The sequence below is a fragment of the Ranitomeya imitator genome, chromosome 2, assembly GCF_032444005.1.
Source record: "Ranitomeya imitator isolate aRanImi1 chromosome 2, aRanImi1.pri, whole genome shotgun sequence".
Taxonomy (NCBI): Eukaryota; Metazoa; Chordata; class Amphibia; order Anura; family Dendrobatidae; genus Ranitomeya; species Ranitomeya imitator.
Window position 1 is genome coordinate 188,107,984 of NC_091283.1, and position 16,904 is coordinate 188,124,887.

At 44.9% G+C, this 16,904-nt stretch overlaps 2 protein-coding genes across 3 annotated transcripts in view; one reads left to right on the forward strand and one right to left on the reverse strand.

Moving 5' to 3' along the window:
- The window catches only part of PFKFB1 (6-phosphofructo-2-kinase/fructose-2,6-biphosphatase 1), a 31,103-nt gene extending 15,032 nt beyond the window's left edge, over positions 1–16,071 (forward strand). Inside the window, exons 7-14 of one of the 2 annotated variants that reach the window (XM_069748349.1) lie at positions 36–157; positions 2,490–2,697; positions 2,974–3,120; positions 4,884–4,988; positions 5,114–5,243; positions 6,919–6,981; positions 13,752–13,816; positions 15,752–16,071. In XM_069748349.1, coding sequence (XP_069604450.1) covers positions 36–157; positions 2,490–2,697; positions 2,974–3,120; positions 4,884–4,988; positions 5,114–5,243; positions 6,919–6,981; positions 13,752–13,816; positions 15,752–15,811 — 900 coding nt within the window. In that variant the 3' untranslated portion in view covers positions 15,812–16,071. The remainder of the gene's footprint in view (positions 1–35; positions 158–2,489; positions 2,698–2,973; positions 3,121–4,883; positions 4,989–5,113; positions 5,244–6,918; positions 6,982–13,751; positions 13,817–15,751) is intronic. The other variant, XM_069748350.1, reaches the window with a different exon arrangement.
- LOC138667857 (lamina-associated polypeptide 2, isoforms alpha/zeta-like) lies at positions 10,542–12,514 on the reverse strand. The gene is made up of 2 exons (XM_069755941.1): positions 11,862–12,514; positions 10,542–11,783 (listed from the first exon to the last, which is right to left on the reverse strand). Exons 1-2 carry the CDS (start codon positions 12,051–12,053, stop codon positions 10,542–10,544), a joined length of 1,434 nt encoding a protein of 477 aa, XP_069612042.1. The 5' UTR covers positions 12,054–12,514.
- Positions 16,072–16,904: the final 833 nt, after the last annotated feature.

Sequence of the window (16,904 nt, forward strand, 5' to 3'; positions counted from 1 at the left end):
TTTTTCATTTATATTATTTCCTTTTTTCCCTCCAGCAAGTGAAGTTATCGAGTCCGGACTATAAGGACTGTGATCGGGAAAAAGTGGTGGAAGATTTCCTCAAACGTATTGAATGCTATCAGATGAATTATCAGCCGTTGCATGACGACTTGGATAGGTAATCGTTTAGATAGGACTTAGACTGAAGGTACTTATCCAGATAGATTTCAGTGGGACCAGTCGGACATCTATATGGGCACCTCTTGACTTCCCAGTCAGAGGATCAGGAGGTTGACATGTCCTCACCTGATCCTTTTAAGAAGCCGCTGACTACATCTGGCAGCATATTTTTTTTTTTTTTCCCCCTCTATGCCTATTGAAAACACAAGACTGCTTGGTCGCACATTCATGTGCATGGTGAAATCAGGAAAGATGGCTCCTGACCCGAACAGGCTGTTTATTGGGCTGCAAGTTTTGCGTATCTGATGCCTAAGGGTGTGTGCAAACTATGTCTTTTTCAGGAGGATCTTCTGTAAAAGCCGCCTGAAAAAGCGCTCAGAAAGCGCTGAAACGAACGAACATTTCTATGTAAAAATGACTCGATGTTCGTATGTTCAGGCTTTTGAGTGTCTTAACTTAAAAACAACAAAGGCATACCCAAATGGAAGCAGGAAATTATACAAGTATGTAAAGAAAATAATAAATTGTAATAACCACTACCATGGGTTTAAGACAAACGGACAATCGGAAGTTTGCCAAAATAAGAAGAAAAAGAGAAAAACCGACCAGGAAATGTCCAAATATATCAAATTTTATTAATATACATAAAATTCAGACCAAAAACAATGGGACATAATTACATAAAAGCAGTGAGCGGTTGTGATAAAATAAGTACAGAAAGATAAGTAAAATCAATACAGAGTATCAGTATTCAGACCCTAATGCTACAGTGGCTATAAGTGAGCGGACCATTCTTCAGATCGGAAGACGATCTCTACTTTACAGTACAAGTCAATGGGAATGTTCCAAGAATGTCCAGGTGGATTTTTCAGCATTTTCACTTCACTGCTAGTGTTTCTTTTTTTTTCATTATCGATTAGAGGAAAAAAAATAATCGGAAAACGCCAGTAAAGGATGAGCAAAAAATAATGGAAAAATGCGGGGAAAAAAATCCTGCTGGTCAAAAATGTTGAAGCAAGCGCTCGGGAAACAATCAAAAAAATGCAGAAAAATAAAATAAAATGTCCTGACACTTAGAAGATGAGGGGTGCCCTGACCTTTATGCCTCATGCACACGTCAGTTTCTTGCGTGTTTTCACGGATAGAACTTGTACCTGTGATGTCTATGAGCCTCTTCACATGTCCGTGATTTAATTTTTTAGACCAGGAGGTTCACGCAGGACCGCGGACACAGTATTGGATCAAAATCGACAATGTAAATCTAAGGGCCCGTGAGAAAATTGGACAGCACTCGGATACCATTCACGTGTGCTCTGACTTTCACGGACTGATGGATAGGAGAAACTTTGTTTTTGCCATCAGAGATGAACTGATGATACTCGGACCAAAATCTGATGTAATTTGGGTCAATTTTCTTGTACGAGAAAATCACTCTTGTGTGACCAAACCCTCAGGATGTGAGAGATGGTAGTTTTCTCCTTAGGACTTGTCTACTTGTTGTCCACAGCAAAAACAGAGATAGCCTACCGCGCCTTCACAGATCTGTGTACAAGTACCTAGTAGAAGGGACGAAGGCGACGGGCGGTCACCAAATATTGATGGGATTTAGATTTCTCTTTTATTCTTTCACTTTGCATTTTGTTAATTGATAATAAACTATTATCACTTCTATTTGTGAAAGCATTTTTACTTTGAGCATTTTTTTTTTTTTTTTTTTTTACACCTGCCTAATGTATTGTCCATACATTGGAAAAGCAACAGTTGAAGCACATATTTTACATGGTGACATATTATCCCTAATGTCACAGCAGGGAAACTCAAAGTCCAAGCTAAGGATGGATTTAGAGCCGGCTACAGCTGGATTGTCTGAAAACAGAGGGAGGAGATGACCTCCTTCTTTACTGATAACGTGCCGCCCTCCCATACAAACCCCATTGCATGCCCGTGTCTCACGTTAGTGCCTTGTGGAGGCATCACAGGGAACATTAACTTCCATGTCTACACCCTCCTCCTCATGTTTGGGCATAGTGTGTTCTAGCCAAACTTTGTTATGTAATCCCCAGTACGTAATCTTGGGACTCTTGGCTTCTTGGAGTCAGATTTGTTTTTCCTTAAACGCACAACTAAATCACTTGACAAAAGTGCAAAATGCTCGTTCGTTAGGCGAAACTAATTTTTACGCTTCTAAAAAATCCTCATTCTGGGCAGCACATCATCCTGTTTAACTGTACACGTGCTGCCGAGAACAATGATATTCTATATGCACTGAAGGACAGATACCATTTCCGCGACTCACCTGTTCCTACTTTTTATCTGCTCCTCTCTTTCAGCGATCTGTCTTATATTAAGATTTTTAATGTCGGGAGCAGATATCTGGTGAACAGAGTCCAGGATCACATTCAGAGCCGAACCGTTTACTACTTGATGAATATCCACGTGACCCCTCGCTCCATCTACTTATCCCGGCATGGAGAAAGTGATCTCAACGTCATGGGCAGGATTGGAGGAGACTCTGGGCTTTCAGCTCGAGGAAAGCAGGTAAGAAATGTCCTGCACTCAGCTATAGAAGATTGCCGCCTGAGGATTGGGATGAGCACACGTCTCCAGTTCCTAATATAAGAGGGACTGTCTCCCAACTATCCAGTGGGCCTTAACAGTGCATACATCATCCTAGTCACCAGCAAACTCAGGAAGAACATTGCAATGGGTCCCTCAAACAATAGGTTGCATTGTGCAAATGGACTGTCCTTTGGGAACTAGGATCACCAGAAGTGTGACTCACTTTTTATTTTATTTCATCACCATTTCTTCCAGTATGCTCATGCACTGGGCAACTTTGTAAAATCGCAGAACATTTCAGACCTGAAAGTGTGGACCAGTCATATGAAGCGCACCATCCAGACAGCAGAAGCACTGAACGTCCCTTACGAGCAGTGGAAGGCCCTCAATGAGATTGATGCAGTAAGTCCACCGCATTGTCAATCGTATATGTTACCTATCCGCAGACCCCCATAGCCGCCGTATGGTTGGTGATAATAGATAAATGCTTTTGCACTTCTTTATGTTGGGTCCCACTAGCTGGAGCTGCAGTTTGTGCTCCAGAGCTGCTCTTCCTCCTGTGACTTAGGCCTCTTTCACACTTCCGTCTTTCTTTTTCCGTCACAATGCGTCGTTTTGTGAAAAAACGGATCCAGCAAATGTTTCTGCTGGATTTGTTTTTTTCTCATAAATAATAATAATCTTTATTTTTATATAGCGCTAACATATTCCGCAGCGCTTTACAGTTTTTGCACACATTATCATCACTGTCCCCGATTGAGCTCACAATCTAGAATTCCTATCAGTATGTCTTTGAAATGTGGGAGGAAACCAGAGTGCCCGGAGGAAACCCACGCAAACACGGAGAGAACATACAAACTCTTTGCAGATGTTGTCCTGGGTGGGATTAGAACCCAGGACCCCAGCGCTGCAAGGCTGCAGTGCTAACCAATGCGCCACCGTGCTGCCCATAGACTTTTATTAGCGACGGATTGTGACGGATGGCCACACATCATCCGTCGTGCGCTGGATCCGTCGTAAAATTGCTGTCCGTCGGGCACATAGAAGCTTTTTTTGTGTACGTCGGAAAATCGCTCAGCGACTGATTCTGTGCTGTCCGTCATTGGCTATGCAGCATCAATAGTAAAAAGTAAAATAATAAAATAAAAAATCGTGATATTCTTATCTTCTGGCGTCCCCTGCAGCCTTCCCGAAGGTCCCGGCAGCTCCGGTTCCCAGTGATGCATAGCGAAATGACCCACTGATGTAGCGGTCTCGCGAGACCGCTACGTTATCACAGGTCATTGTCTCGCTATTTATTACTGGGAACGGGAGCATCGGGAAGGCTGCAGGGGACGCCGGAAGGTAAGAATATCACGATTTTTTTATTTTATTATTTTTAACATTGGTTGTGTTGTGTATGCGTTTTTGAAGCAGAAAAACGTGGCGAAGACGCATACACAACATGTGCACATAGCCTCGACTGGTCCTTCAAAAGAACGGACCCAGTGCATCTGTTTTTTTACAATCTGCACAGGATCCGTCTTTTCAACATTTTGACGGATTGTGATTGTAAAGAAACGGAAGTGTGAAAGAGGCCTGAGACAGGAATTCAACACAGAGGCTACAGCAAACTGGCTTTGGTCAAACAAGAAGTACACAAGTATGCAATGTAGCTCTTGCAAAGACAGGTCCAGCAATACATTTACTTGGCCAGTCTGTTCCTCCATTGCTGAGAAATCAGTGTTTAAATTGATATGTAAATGAGGCTGAAGCGCTATGGTAGATCTGAAGCCTCTGTCACTCCAGCTCAATTCCCCGCCCAGTCCTGGCGGCTCCTCCTGTGTGACTGACGACTTCTTTGCCTGAAGTCACAAAGCATAGAGGCAGTCAGTGACAGAGGCTTCAGATCTACCATAGCTCTTCAGACTCATTTGCATATCAATTTAAATGCAATTTCTCAGTAACGGAGGACCGAATTGGCCATGTGAAGTTATTGCTGGACTTGTCTTTGAAATCCTGCTGACAGATTCCCTTTAAGCTTTCCGTGCATTTCAATGGAGCGCATAGCCAGAGTATTAATGTTAGGGCTTTGTAGGGTTAAATCTAATATTTAATGGTACATGAAATTTTAAGTTTTCTAGTTAGTTGGTAAATTTACCAAAGGTGACACCTTTTCTTTCCAGGGCGTATGTGAGGAGATGACGTATGAAGAAATACAAGAACATTTTCCTGAAGAGTTTGCACTAAGAGACCAGGACAAATATCGGTACAGATACCCCAAGGGGGAGGTGAGTGAGGAGTCATCGGACACGTCATACCGGTGTGGGTCTCGTTGACGTCATAGGACTGAGACTGCTCCTGCTAACTGTTGTGTTGGGTAACGATTGTGATCTCTGTTTCCATTTCTATCCAGTCCTATGAGGACTTGGTGCAGAGACTGGAGCCCGTTATCATGGAGCTGGAGCGGCAGGAGAATGTGCTGGTGATCTGTCACCAGGCCGTCATGCGATGTTTGCTGGCGTATTTTCTGGACAAAAGTGCAGGTAACTGATTATATTTTCCAGCAATCAAAAATCATCATGGCTGTCTCATCTTAGATAGTGACATAGTTAAGACGACTGAAAATAGACATGTCCATCAAGTTCAACTGAAGAATGGAAGAGGATAGAGGGAATGGGGTATAGGTAGATGCATAACGCATGATCTGGTCTGCTCTATAGACGTTTTTCCCTCATGATTCCAAGTGTCGATCAACCAGATCAACAATCAAAACAAAAATTTTACACCTGTATATCAGTATTTGTTATTTTCTTTGAAAAAGTATCCAAGACCTTTTTGGATCCATTGACGGTTCTATTGATCAGCTCCTGTGGTCATCTGTTCATATAATCTCCACTCTTACAGTAAAGAACCAGCTCCTGTGGTCATCTGTTTATATAATCTCTGCTCTTACAGTAAAGAACTAGCTCCTGTGGTCATCTGTTCATATAATCTCTGCTCTTACAGTAAAGAACCAGCTCCTGTGGTCATCTGTTCATATAATCACTGCTCTCACAGTAAAGAACCAGCTCTTGTGGTCGTCTGTTCATATTATCACTGCTCTTACAGTAAAGAACCAGCTCCTGTGGTCATCTGTTCATATAATCTCCGCTCTTACAGTAAAGAACCTACTCCTGTGATCATCTGTTCATATAGTCACCGCTCTTACAGTAAAGAACCAGCTCATGTGATCATCTATTCATATAATCACCGCTCTTACAGTAAAGAACTAGCTCCTGTGATCATCTGTTCATATAATCACTGCTCTTACAGTAAAGAACCAGCTCCTGTGATCGTCTGTTCATATAATCTCCGCTCTTAAAGTAAAGAACCAGCTCCTGTGATGGTCTATTCATATAATCTCCACTCTTACAGTAAAGAACCAGCTCCTGTGGTCATCTGTTCATATAATCTCTACTCTTACAGTAAAGAACCAGCTCATCTGGTCATCTGTTCATATAATCTCCACTCTTACAGTAAAGAAACAGCTCCTGTGATCATCTGTTCATATAATCACTGACCTTACAGTAAAGAACCAGCTCATTAAGTTGGCTATTCCACAGATTAGTAGTTCTCATGGTAAAGAAGCCTTGTTTCCTTGGGAGAGTGAACCTTTCTTAATCCGGGCAGAAACAGCTTTAACCATACATAAATGGTCTACACAAAAAGTATTTGTACAAGTCTTCTTGGGGTAAAAAAAAGTTTTTTCCTTTTCACAATCAAGATTATAGTTTTGTTTGTTTGTTTTTTCCACTCTTTTTGTACGTTATTTATCTCTAGGACATCCTCTATGACCTGGGGCCCAGACCTGCACAGTATCTCAGATGAGGTGGCACTGGCACTTTATACCGTGGCAGTATTACATCCCTGTCTCGTGCCTCATACATGACACTATCCTGACGGTTATAGGAACAGCTGATTGACTTTACATCCTGTTTATTTAATCTGTGATCTACAACTACACCCAGATCCTTCTCTACAAGTGACTCTCTTACTCCCCCGGAACATATGGTGCCTGCAGGTTATTAGTACCCATGTGCATAACTTTCCATTTATTTTTTCACCGACTGAATCTGCTTTGAAATGAAGCACAATACTTGCCTTCATAAATTAAGACGTAAAGAAGGAAAAGGCTCGACTCTGCTTTATTGAACAATAACTTATCTGTTTTTTTCCCAGAAGAGCTGCCATATCTGAAATGTCCTCTTCACACAGTGCTGAAACTGACCCCCGTAGCGTATGGTGAGTCCTCCTTACATATAAGAACTGAAGGGAGGGTTAGAAGAGAGAAACACTAAAGTCTTCTCTAATTATATAAACCCCATTTCCAGTCCTCCCAGTTAGGTTATTTTTCATCTACATTACTCATTTATTATATCTAGAGCAATACTCTGATCTCGATTACTTTTTTGGCAAGGTCAGTAGTGATATCTATTTTTTTTCCGTTTTTGTTCATTCTATACTACAATGAAAATTAGTTTCTCTTACTAAACAAAGTTCTGTAATGACTGTAGCCTAGCGAATCGGCTCGATGTTATTCTGTGGGGCCGCGCACATATTCAAGATTTTTTTCTTTTAAAAAAAAATATAGTTCTTACCGATAACGGTATTTCTCTGAGCCCATGACGGCACCACGGAGAGAGGGGATCCGCCCACCAAGGACAGGAAACCTACGGATAAAAAGGCGGTACCACTCTCCTGCATCAGTTTGTTTACATAGATAACGATGGGAGACTACTAAGACATTTGTAAAATAATTTTAACTGCTTAGCATAACAAGATACCGCGTGACTTCCAACTATAAATGGATTATGGCACTATTTCAAGGTGTACACCCATAAGTGAAGGGAGGGAATGTACGGGTGCCGTCATGGGCTCAGAGAAATACCGTTATCGGTAAGAACTATATTTTTCTCTGATCGCCCATGACGGCACCACGGAGAGATTTGAATAGATGGTACATTCAGGGAGGGACCACCGCCTCCAGAACCCTTTTACCGAAAGTAAGGTCTGAAGAGGAGATTAGGTCCAATCTATAGTGCCTATAGAATGTGGATGGTGAGGACCAGGTAGCAGCTCTACATATCTGGTCTATGGAAGCTCCGGCCTTCTCCGCCCAGGAAGTTGCTACTGCCCTCGTTGAGTGAGCCTTAACCTCCCCAGGAACGGACATCCCACTTGCTGAATAAGATAGACTGATGGCGTCTGTGATTCATCTTGCTATGGTGGCCTTAGATGCTTTTTTCCCCTTCCGGGGACCCTGAAAACACACAAACAGAGAGGAATCCTCCCTACTCTCTCTAGTGACTTCTAGGTAGTGTAAGAGACATCTCCTTACATCTAGTGTATGTAGTGTTTGTTCCTCCTCGTTCTTAGGATTGGGGTAGAAGGAGGGGAGAGATATCTCTTGAGACCTGTGAAATTTTGAAGCCACTTTCGGGAGATATGCTGGGTCTGTTTTTAGAATAACCCTATCCTCTAGAAATTGTGTGTGAGGAAGGCAGGCTGACAGAGCTTGTAAGTCACTGACCCTACGGGCAGAAGTGAGTGCAACTAATAGAGCGGTTTTGAGGGATAGCGTTTTTATAGTAGATTCATGCAATGGTTCGAATGGAGGACTAGTCAGTGCTTTAAGGACCAAGTTTAAGTCCCATTGAGGAACCACTTTTACTGGTAGAGGCCTAGATCTTCCTGCTGCCTTAATGAATCTAGAGATCCATCTATTTGAAGCTAGGTCAAAATTAAATAGGGCTCCTAATGCTGCCACGTGAACTTTTAGTGTACTGGTGGCTAACCCCATATCCAGGCCATTTTGTAGGAACTCTAATATGGAATTGATGGGAATCTCTTTCCCTATTTTTGCACCTGAAAAGGACAGGAACTTTTTCCATATTTTGCCGTACTGTTTCGTTGTAACCGGCTTCCTACTTTTTAACAGAGTTGAAATTAACCCCGAAGAGAACCCTCTGTTTTCTAATATTTTCCTCTCAAGAGCCAGGCTGTCAAGTGCAAGTTCTTGACTTGTGGATGACAGATAGGGCCCTGTGACAACAGATCCCGGAGGTCTGGTAATACCCAAGGGTCGGATATTGACATTTTCCTCATCCATGAGAACCAAGGTCTCTTCGGCCAGAACGGGGCGAAAGGCATAGACCAGATGATGACCCCAGGGGATCAGGAACGCGTCCACAGCTACTGGGTTCCCCAGGGGAGATAGGGAGCAAAAGGAGGCTACTTTTTTGTTTAAATGGCTCGCGAAGAGATCTATTTTGGGAACACCCCATTTTTGTGTGATCTGGGTGAATATCTCCGCATTTAGTTCCCATTCCCCCTGTTTTAGGCTGGATCGACTGAGGAAGTCTGCCTTGTAATTGTCTACCCCCTTTATGTGTAGGCTTGTCAGGGATAGAAGGTTGTTCTCGGCTAACTGAAGGATTGAGTTGGTCACTTCCATTAGGCTTTTGGAACGGGTACCCCCCTGATGGTTTATGTAGGATACTACTACCTGATTGTCTGACATCACTCTTACGTGGTGAGATTGAAGGACCCCCGAGAATTCCTGAAGGGCAAATTTTACGGCCAGGAGTTCCTTCATATTGGAGGAACTGTTTGCCAGGGAAGGGGACCAAATGCCCTGAGCTACCAAGTCGCCCAGATGAGCTCCCCACCCTGAGGGGCTTGCGTCCGTAGTTAGGACCTTTGATATTGGGATCACCCATGGAACTCCCTGGGAAAGATTTTCCCGCAACGTCCACCAAATCAGAGAGTGATTGGTGCGAGGAGATAATGTTAACCGCCCTTCTAAATACTCTCCTAGGAGGATTTGCTCTGAAAGTAGCTGCCATTGGAGATCTCTTGAGTGTAGTTGGGCCCACTGGACCGCAGGAATGCACGAGGTCATAAAGCCCAACAGGGACATGCCCTGACGGAGAGTTATAGAGGGGAGAGATTGTACTCTTAACGCTAAACTCATTATCTTTTGTATCTTGCTCTCTGGGAGCCGGCATTCCATTTTCCTGGAGTCTAGAGTGAGACCTAGGTACTCCTGAACCTGAGAAGGCACCAGTCTGGATTTCTCTAGGTTTATTAGCCAGCCCAGGTCTTTTAGAGAGTGAATCACTAAATCTAGCTGATTCATACAATGTTGCGGGGAGGAGCCTATTACCAGAAAATCGTCCAGATATGGTACGATCAGGGTGTTTTCTTCCCTGAGGTGAGCCATTACCTCCGCGACCAGTTTTGTAAAGACCCTCGGGGCTATTGCTAGGCCAAATGGTAGGGCTGTGAACTGGAAGTGACTTAGGACTCCCTTGATGTGGATTGCCATTCTCAGGAATCTTTGGTGATCCTTGTGTATTGGGACGTGATAATACGCGTCCTTCAGGTCCAGGACCACCATGAAGCATTGAGGAAACAGCATTTTGATTGATGACTTTATTGTTTCCATCTTGAACGCCTGAACCTCTAGGTAATTGTTTAGGTTCCTCAAATTGATAATAGTCCTGAAGGAACCGTCTGGTTTCTTTCTCAGGAATAGAGGGGAATATTACCCTTGCCCTCTTTCTTGAGGGGGAACTTCCAGGAGTACTCCTTTTTTTACTAACCCCACAATCTCTTTCTCCAGTGTTAACTGTTCTTCTGCCGAGGATCTCATAGGTGTTATCTTGAAAGAGGGACGAGGGTACCTCTTGAATGTTAATCTTAGTCCTGATTTTATGATACTTAAGATCCATTGACTGGAGGTGATCTTTTCCCAGGCTGGGAGAAAGAGGGATAATCTCCCTCCCACCTGGGGCGAACCTTCATTGTGGAGGTTTCTTGTTGTCATTGAGGTTTTTGTTAAAGATGAACCCTTTATTCTTCGTCTTCTTATCTTCCCACTTCCCCTGGCCTCTCCCTGGGTTCTTACGGAAAAACCTCTTGTTCCGAAAGGGCTTTCTATAAGAAGGGAGACCCAGAGAGGGGAAGGACTTTTTCTTGTCTCCTGCTTTTTCCAGGATGTCATCTAGAGTTGACCCGAACAGAAACTCTCCTTCACAAGGGATGGTGCACAATTTCGTTTTTGTCTGTAGGTCGCCCGGCCAATTCTTAAGCCAGAGAGCACGTCTAGCCGCATTAGCAAACACTGCTGCTCTGGCGGATAGCCTGATGGAGTCGGCTGAGGCGTCGGCTAGAAAAGCTGCGGCCCCTCTCATTACGGGTAGTGTGTTTAGAATTGAGTCCTGGGAAGTTTTCCCCTTCAATTGACCTTCTAGTTGGTTTAGCCAGATCATCAGCGAGCGTGAAGTACATGCTGCTGCAACTGCTGGCTTCAGGCCTCCTCCCGCTGCCTCCCAAGAGCCCTTGAGAAATGCATCTGCCTTTTTGTCCATTGGGTCCTTCAGAACCCCCATGTCCTCAAACGGGAGGGCGAATTTCTTTGAGGCTTTAGCAATTGCCACGTCTAATTTGGGGGCCTTTTCCCAAAAGGAGCATGATTCCTCCTCAAAGGGGTATTTCCTTTTTGGCGTCAAGAGAGTCTTCCTCACGGGCTTCTTCCATTCCTTCTTAATTAAGGCCGCGATTGCTTCGTTAAGCGGGAAAGCTCTTCTCTTTTTCTGTTCTAGGCCCCCAAACATGATGTCTTGTACTGTTTTTTTAGGATGGGAGTCTACCAACCCCATGGTACTTCTCACCGCCTTTATGAGGCCATCAGTATCCTCTAGAGGGAAACAATTATGTCCCCCAGAGGAAGAAGTAGATGATGCAGATGAATCAGAGGAGGGTGAAGACATTGAACTCTCACTATCACTTTCGGATTTCGAGACCGGAGATGGGGACCTGTGTTTGGACTTCCTCCTTTTTTTCCCACTTTTTAGTGACCTAAAGGTGTCCTCCACTTGCTCCTTAATTAGGGTTTTAAGATCTGTTGCAAACCCTGGAAGGTTTTCAGATACAGTCTGCTGAATGCAGGTATTGCATAGTCTCTTATCCCATGTAGGTGGAAGATCCTCTCTACAGATGGCGCAACTTTTGTGCTTAGTTTTAGCTACGCTTTTCCTCCCCTAAAAGAGACAAATAACACTCTTACTGTCTCTGACATTCACGAAGATCCACTTACCACCTCCAGGACCCATAAATACCGGTTGGGGGTTTTCTGCCTCTGGCTTTCTCCCCGACGCCGTACTGGACTCCTTACTGTGTTGAGACCTTTGGCGTTCCTTGCTGGTGTCCTGGTGTCCCTTCTGCTGTCGCCTTTTTTGCTGCTGCTGCTGCTGCTGTGGCGATGTTGCAGGTGGAGGTGATTCGGGCAAAGGTGATGCCGGATTACTCATACTGCTGCTGTTTGCAGATGCTGCCTCGAGCTTGGCTGAGCTAGCGCTTTTATCTCTTGAGGCTCCTGCTTTTTACTGCAGAGCCACTGGGAGGAAGTAGATTCTCCTATTTGAATCCTCCCGCTGTCCGCACCTGCGCAGAAGCGAGCGCTGAACGCCGGCGCCTGCGCAATAACTCCTACATGGTCCCTAACAGCCGCCTGCTAGCGCCTGCGCAAATCGTACCAAACTGACGGCCGGGCCACGCCGGCGCCTGCGCAGAGCGCACCAGGCGCCCGGCCGGCAGATCCGCCGGAACCTGTGCTAAGCGTCCGGCCGGAAACATACCGGCCGCTGCATGCGCCCCAGCGCCCGGCCGGAACCCCGCCGGCGCCTGCGCAGAGCGCAACAGGCGCCCGGCCGGAAGTCCCGCCGGCGCCTGCGCAGAACGCACCCGGAAATACACCGGCGCCTGCATGGAACGCACAAGCACCCGGTCGGAAGCCTGCATATACCAGCGCACAAGCGCACCACGAGACCACCTAGATCCCGGCGTGCTGGAGGCAGAAAGGCGCTGCTGACCGGCACCCCCAGTCCTATGCAGCCCTGTAGCGCTTTCTCTGCACGCCCGATGGCAGTGCAGCGTGCAGACTTATGCTAGTTTTAGGGAGGGTTGCGCTGCACCTCCCACAACCACAGAGGGACCCCCCTGGATGTTGTCGCTGCTGCATCTTACCTGGGGAGGTGACCGCGAATTCCTTGTCACCTCCCCCGCACACCCTGTCGGCTCACAGCTCCCAGCGGTGGCGCTTCGGGTCACCACCCTAGCCGAGGCAGAGGGACCCCAGCTGCCTGAATCGGACTGGTTGGCCCCGGAATTCCAACGATGACTGGTAAGTCCGTAGGTCTCCCATCAAGGACAGGAAACCAACTGATGCAGGAGAGTGGTACCGCCTTTTTATCCGTAGGTTTCCTGTCCTTGGTGGGCGGATCCCCTCTCTCCGTGGTGCCGTCATGGGCGATCAGAGAAAAATAAATAAAATTATATATATATATATATATATATATATATATATATATATTTTTTTTTTTTTTTTTTTTTATACATACATACACACCATAATGCCCCATTTGCATCCAATATTCAGATTGTACTTGGCCATGCAAGTCAAGAAGTCCATATAAAATAAAAAAAATCGTCGGACTGCGCTCAGATGACATCTGAGTGTAGTCCAATTTTCACAGACTGACAGGGTATAGAAGATGGAGACATTCTCATTGTGACTGCAGACTTGCAAATCCTCACAATGTGCATGGTGTCATGATGCTCCGGTGTTGGGAGCGGGCGGTCATGTCAGTGTAAGATTTGCGTACTTCCAGCCATATTCTGGCTAGACATGTACGGCATCGCTCAATACACTTGCACCTGTCTAGTTGGCATGTGACAGCATGTATGCAAATTTGCCGCCTCTCCGAGAATCCCGACAGTATGCAGTGAGGATTCACAAGTGGTTGTCCAGGCTTGAGGATTCAAGTCTGCAGTCGCCAAGTATTCATTCCCATACTGGCATTTATCGCTACCCAATAATCCCATTTTTTCCTCCAGTTGAGATAATAAAATTTGCTTTCATTTAAAAAAAAAAAACTTGTAGATTGCAGATAATATTCTCTATAGAAAGTGTGATGGCAAAGGCTAACCTGTAACGTCTCTTTCTATAGGGTGTAAAGTAGAGTCCATTTACCTGAATATTGAAGCTGTAAATACACATAGGGAGAAGCCATCGGTAAGTAGCAAAATACGCGACACTAGCCAAGGAAAGATTGTCTTGTTCCAATAATCTATAAAGGAATTTGCAGATTAATGGGGAGTTTGTGCACTAGTGACGGGTTATATATGCCTGAAAACCCCCCTGATTCTAATGACTGTCATGCTTTTTTCCCCTAATTGTGGTGCAGCAGGCAGGACTATGTAACAACTAGCAGATGAGCGGGACACTTTGTAACTGGCTTAAAAGAAAAAAGTCTTACCGTTTTGATGTTTCGGAACCCATGACAGCACCACGAGAGGGGGATCTGACCATCAAAGACAGGAAACCTACAGGCTGAAAAGGGCAGCACTTCTCCATCGCATCAGTTTGATTACAGACCATGAGAGGACCACCAATGATTATTACATCAAAAACAAACAAACCAACTCCACATGACAAACTTAAAACGAGAAGTCATAATACTAGAGAAATAAGTGCTCACCCACACATGACGGGAGGGAGTATCAGGGTGTTGTCACGGGTTCCAAAAAAATGCAGTTACCGGTAAGTAACTAAGACGTTATAAATCACCCATGACAGCACAAGGAGAGAATTGCACAGAAATAAGAAACTTGGGGAGGTACCACAGCCTGCATCACCCTTCTCCAAAGGTGAGGTTGGAAGAGGAACCCATATCCAGTCTATGTTTATAGAATGTGGAAGGAGAAGACCATGATGCCGCCTTACAGATCTACTTGATTGTAACATCCGATCTCTCCGTCCAGGAGGTTGCCATAGCCCATGTAAAGTGAACCTTCAAACCTCCTGCAACTGCTTTGCCACTTGCCGAGTAGGCTAAAGCAGGGGTCCCCAACTCCAGTCCTCAAGGCCCACCAACAGGTTATGTTTTCAGGATTTCCCTTGCATTGCACAGGTGATGCAATTATTACCTGGGCAAGACTAAGGAAATCCTGAAAACATGACATGTTGGTGGGCCTTGAGGACTGGAGTTGGGGACCCCTGGGCTAAAGAAATGGCCTCCATAATCCACCTAGCTGTTGTGTGATTTGAGGATCACAGCTGACTCTTTCTTTAAGGTAAAACATTGCTTTGGTGAGGTAAAACATTTCCCTGCCTGTTTTTAAGCAATCAGTTGTGATCCCGTGCTGTCCTGTCTGTATACTCTTTAGCTTCCTCCCCTGCCCAGGAGCTTCGTTTTTCAGACACAGCTGCCGTCCCCACACTGCCACGTAGACAACCCCACTCCACCTGCTCCAGTAGCTTCCCAGAAGGCCACTGCTCAGTCTGACTATTCTCCTGAAGGGGGCAGCAGAGCCTGGAATTGCTTGTCCAGTGGTCATCTGTACTTTTATAATGGACCAGCACTTCTGCCTGGCCCTTCACCGGTACCACCAGGAAGTTCCGGGTCACATGGCTCCTGCACGCTGTTTCGGCACACTTCTGACTTGTGACATACAGGCACGCCTCCCGGCACACGACACTCAAGGACGCCCACACCCATGTGTCACCTAGCAAGTCCTGCAAGGACTACTCCTCAAAATCATCCAGCACGCCCCTGATACCTGCCACATAACGAGTCACACCAGAGCAGGTCATAACCTATCCAGGATACCGCTCATATGCGCCCGCACGAAAGTCCTCTTGGACCCACAGTGGTGCTTCCAAGTACCCTGCACTGGCCAAGGCAGGGAAGGGATTTTCGTCTGACCCGGCCGGCTAGGCCTTTGAAGGAAAATTCGTCATTTGGTACGCCTGCCAAGAGGTTCCCCCTGTCAGGGACAAGAAACCAACTGATGCGAGGGAGAAGTACTGCATTTAGGTTTCTGGTAGTTGATGGGCAGATCCCCTCTCGTGGTTCTCTTACAGTCCAAATGTATTCTTCTATTTTATGCTGCAGTAATGAATGATTGTCCCTTGCTCTTACTAATGGCTGTCCTTGTATTATTGCAGAACGTAGCTGTGTCTCGTGACCCAGAGGAAGCGTTGGACACCGTCCCAGAACACTTTTAATCAGAACTTGTATTTTATATTTTGTGAAATAGGAAGCTGAGAAACAGGAAAGTCCGCTGAAGAGCTCTAGCCTGGTTTTAAAATATCTGATGGGTTGTTTTTTTTCGTAAATCCCAAACTATTACGTTTTCACATTGCAGAGGTCATTAATATTACACTGTATGAGGATACAAGCCATCCACATCCGAGTCATGGGCACAACTGGCTTTAGAAGGTCATAGTTTATGGTTATGAGATCAAATAAAAATGTCCCTTGATTAGTATAGTATCATAAACCGTAATATGAATGAACAATGATTACCCGGATGAACCCTACATCAAGGGGACCAGGTAAACAAAAGGTGACCACTTGAAAAGTATCTTAAAATAATATATTTCATTGACAGTTTTTTCAGCTAAACAATAACCCAAATTAAAAAGCAGGTGCCTCTTGTGTGAGGGATTGCACAGTTCGTGCAGAAACATTATGCATCTAATTATTCAAATTGATATGGTGGTCCTTATCAGACATTTATGTAGAAAGGCATGGTTTCCCTATTGTTCGGTGTCTTAATGCATTTTTTTCTTAATAGAAAAGGACCCACGACAGCAAAATCCGAACTGTCAAATACTTAATCTTTGTAGGGTAATGACACTGGTCAGCCATAGAGGATAAGTGTATTTTAAGTGCAAATGCATATGGTTTGTGGCAAGATTCCCTTGGTAGACCAGGATAAGTTACCTCAAAATTAAGTTTGTGAAAGGTCTGGATTTGGAATGATGCTCAAAATCAAATTAGAAAATCAAATTACAGGCTGATCCAACTTCAGTGGAAATGCCCCAAAACAAACAATGATGCTCAGTAGCGTGTGTGGCCTCTACGACCTACAAAACCTGCACATGCTCCTGTTGAGGCGGTGGATGTTCACCTGAGGGATCTCCTCCCGGGCCTTTATTAAACCCTTCATGACAGGAGGTATTTTTGGATTTGCTTTTTCGTTTTTTGCTACCCTTCTTCCCAGAGCCATAACTTTATTTTTCCATCAATAAGGCCATGTGAGGGCTTGTTTTTTTATGCAGGGCAAGTTGTACTAGTGAATGACAACATTGGTTT

Excerpts from the sequence above, each read along its gene's own strand:
- LOC138667857 (XM_069755941.1), bottom strand. The coding sequence starts at position 12,053 with ATGAGTAATCCGGCATCACCTTTGCCCGAATCACCTCCACCTGCAACA. Across the intron at positions 11,784-11,861 it reads AGGCAGAAAACCCCCAACCG|GGGAGGAAAAGCGTAGCTAA; the intron begins GTATTTATGGGT and ends TGTCTCTTTTAG.